The sequence below is a fragment of the Etheostoma cragini genome, unplaced genomic scaffold (assembly GCF_013103735.1).
Source record: "Etheostoma cragini isolate CJK2018 unplaced genomic scaffold, CSU_Ecrag_1.0 ScbMSFa_979, whole genome shotgun sequence".
In the NCBI taxonomy this organism is placed as follows: domain Eukaryota; kingdom Metazoa; phylum Chordata; class Actinopteri; order Perciformes; family Percidae; genus Etheostoma; species Etheostoma cragini.
In genome coordinates this window covers 925-3,431 of record NW_023269623.1, presented here as the reverse complement: position 1 = coordinate 3,431, position 2,507 = coordinate 925, and the positions used below count along the sequence as shown (strand labels likewise).

Genomic DNA, 2,507 nt, shown 5'->3' with positions numbered 1-2,507 from the left:
ACAGGTCTACTTTCTGTCCCCAGTCAGAACTAAACAGGGTGAAGCAGCGTTCAGTTTCTATGCTCCTCATATCTGGAACAGACCCTCTGAAACCTGCAGGTCTGCTGCGACTCAGTTCTTTTAAATCCGGGCTGAACACCTTTCTTTAAATGTTCATTTCTTTAATGTTGCACTGTAACTTCTATTCTTGTTTTGTTTTTATTTTTTAACTGTTTAACAAATTTAGTGTAAAGCACTTTGAGTCGCCCGGTTGCTGAAACGTGGTCCACAGATGAAGCTGCCGGGTCTTCGGTGATAATCTACAACGGAAATAGTCACGAAAAATAAAGGAAACTCACTGGAGAGACTAACCTCTGGCCTGTACATACACCGTACACAGGTGTGTGTGTGTGTATATATATATATACACACACACACACACACATACACATATATACATATACACATATACATATATACACACACACACGTTGTACACTTTAATGTGCATTGATGTCAGGTGTTAAATCTAATACGTGTGACCTGAGTCCAACACACACACACCCTACCACCCCCCCCCAATCTATTTAGATCTCTTTACTCTAAAGATTAACAGTTAGTGTTTGTGTTGAATTAAGAACTTTATTGATTGATACAACATTGTGAACAAACATAAAAATATTGTACAAACACAGAAGACAAACAGAAGGAGGAGAAGAAGATAAAAGGAGAAACGTCTTCACTTCTGGAAGGTCGAGTGTAGATGAGCTTTAAAGGCTGAAAGAAACAAAACAGACGTTAAAAACTACAACTCCCATCAGCCCCGGCTGCTCTAGCCTCAGGGCTAAGGCCACAAGATCACTACATAAATCTATTGATTAACGTTGGTTAGTTGTCATTCTGCCGAGTCGTTGATGATTGTGCCGAGTCATGTCTCACCGTCCTGGTCGCTCCAGAGTTCTGCAGCTCTCGTGTTTAGAGGACTCTCGTTGTTCGGCTCTGGAACAAAAACATTACATCAGATTAATTAAAAACAGATGAATTCCTCACATCTTCTTAACGTAACTTCAACTTCATGAGAAGAGTCCTCGAAGACCAGGTCTCGACCAGAGAGAGAGACCAAGTCCTGTACTGGACGCATCACCCCCCTCTAACGCTGCCATGGCAACGCTTATAACACCAGACACAGGTGGACGACGGCTGTATAATGCTGAGTCAGCGTTACCTCCCAGCAGGGCTCTGGGGGACAGCTGTATAATGCTGAGTCAGCGTTACCTCCCAGCAGGGCTCTGGGGGACAGCTGTATAATGCCGAGTCAGCGTTACCTCCCAGCAGGCTCTGGATGGACAGCTGTATAATGCTGAGTCAGCGTTACCTCCCAGCAGGCTCTGGGGGACAGCTGTATAATGCTGAGTCAGCGTTACCTCCCAGCAGGCTCTGGGGGACAGCTATATAATGCTGAGTCAGCGTTACCTCCCAGCAGGGCTCTGGGGGACAGCTGTATAATGCTGAGTCAGCGTTACCTCCCAGCAGGCTCTGGATGGACAGCAGGACGGACCGGACGTCGTACAGCGCCGACCACTTGTCCTTCAGGATGTCCAGGCAGATGAAGCCCTGCTCGTCCACGTTGGGGTGGAAACAGGAAGTCACAAACTTCACCCGCGGAGCCTGGTACGGGTACCCGGGGGGGAACTCCAGGGACAGGCGGTACCGCAGGCCCTCGTACACCTGAGATACAGAAAGACAAAGTCAGAGAGACAGACAGGTCAGAGAGACAGACCCCCCCCCCCCCCCCCCCCCCCTCCGTGTGTACGTACCGTCCCCTGAGCCCCGTTGATCGTCCCGATCCATTTGAAGAGATTATCTGACTCTGGAAACGCTGAAATCCCATGGTCACCTGACATCTGGACAGACAGGAGACAGGGGGTCATCAGAGACAGGGGGTCATCAGAGACATGAGACAGGGTGTCATCAGAGACATGAGACAGGGGGTCATCAGAGACAGGAGACAGGGGGTCATCAGAGACATGAGACAGGGAGTCATCAGAGACAGGGGGTCATCAGAGACAGGAGACAGGTTGTCTTCTAGGGCTGCACAATTATGGCCAAAATGATCATCACGATTAACTATCCCGATTATGTGTCGATTTTAGTGTGTCTCTCTCCTGCTGAAGCTGTTGGACATCGGCCCGTTATGGACCAGACCAAATATCTCCGGGGGTGGTTTCTCCCTCCGGTGCCACGGTAACGTCTGCCGAATGAACAGAAACCTGGCTGCTAAACAGCAGCTAACATTAGCGTTAGCCACAGTAGCAACTGGATTAACCAGGCTAACTAATAACACGCTACACAGCAGCTAACGTTAGCCACGGGTCACATCTCTGGTCCTGGTCCTGGTCCTGGTCCTGGTCCAGGTCCAGCAGCTCCGTCTCACACACAGTTACTCTACCAACTGAAGTTAGTTGCATCCAATAACTTCTTCTGTGGTTTTCATCGTGGCGCAATAATAGGGGGGGGGGGGGGGGGGG

The 2,507-nt window shown here is 49.1% G+C and overlaps 1 protein-coding gene across 1 annotated transcript in view; it reads right to left on the bottom strand.

Moving 5' to 3' along the window:
• Positions 1 to 601: 601 nt before the first annotated feature.
• ube2c (ubiquitin-conjugating enzyme E2C) overlaps positions 602 to 2,507 on the bottom strand; it is a 2,823-nt gene continuing 917 nt past the window's right edge. The window contains exons 3-6 of the mRNA XM_034866567.1: positions 1,797 to 1,883; positions 1,503 to 1,707; positions 919 to 978; positions 602 to 756 (exon numbers count right to left, since the gene is read on the bottom strand). Of these exons, the coding sequence (XP_034722458.1) occupies positions 719 to 756; positions 919 to 978; positions 1,503 to 1,707; positions 1,797 to 1,883 (390 nt within the window). The 3' untranslated portion in view covers positions 602 to 718. The remainder of the gene's footprint in view (positions 757 to 918; positions 979 to 1,502; positions 1,708 to 1,796; positions 1,884 to 2,507) is intronic.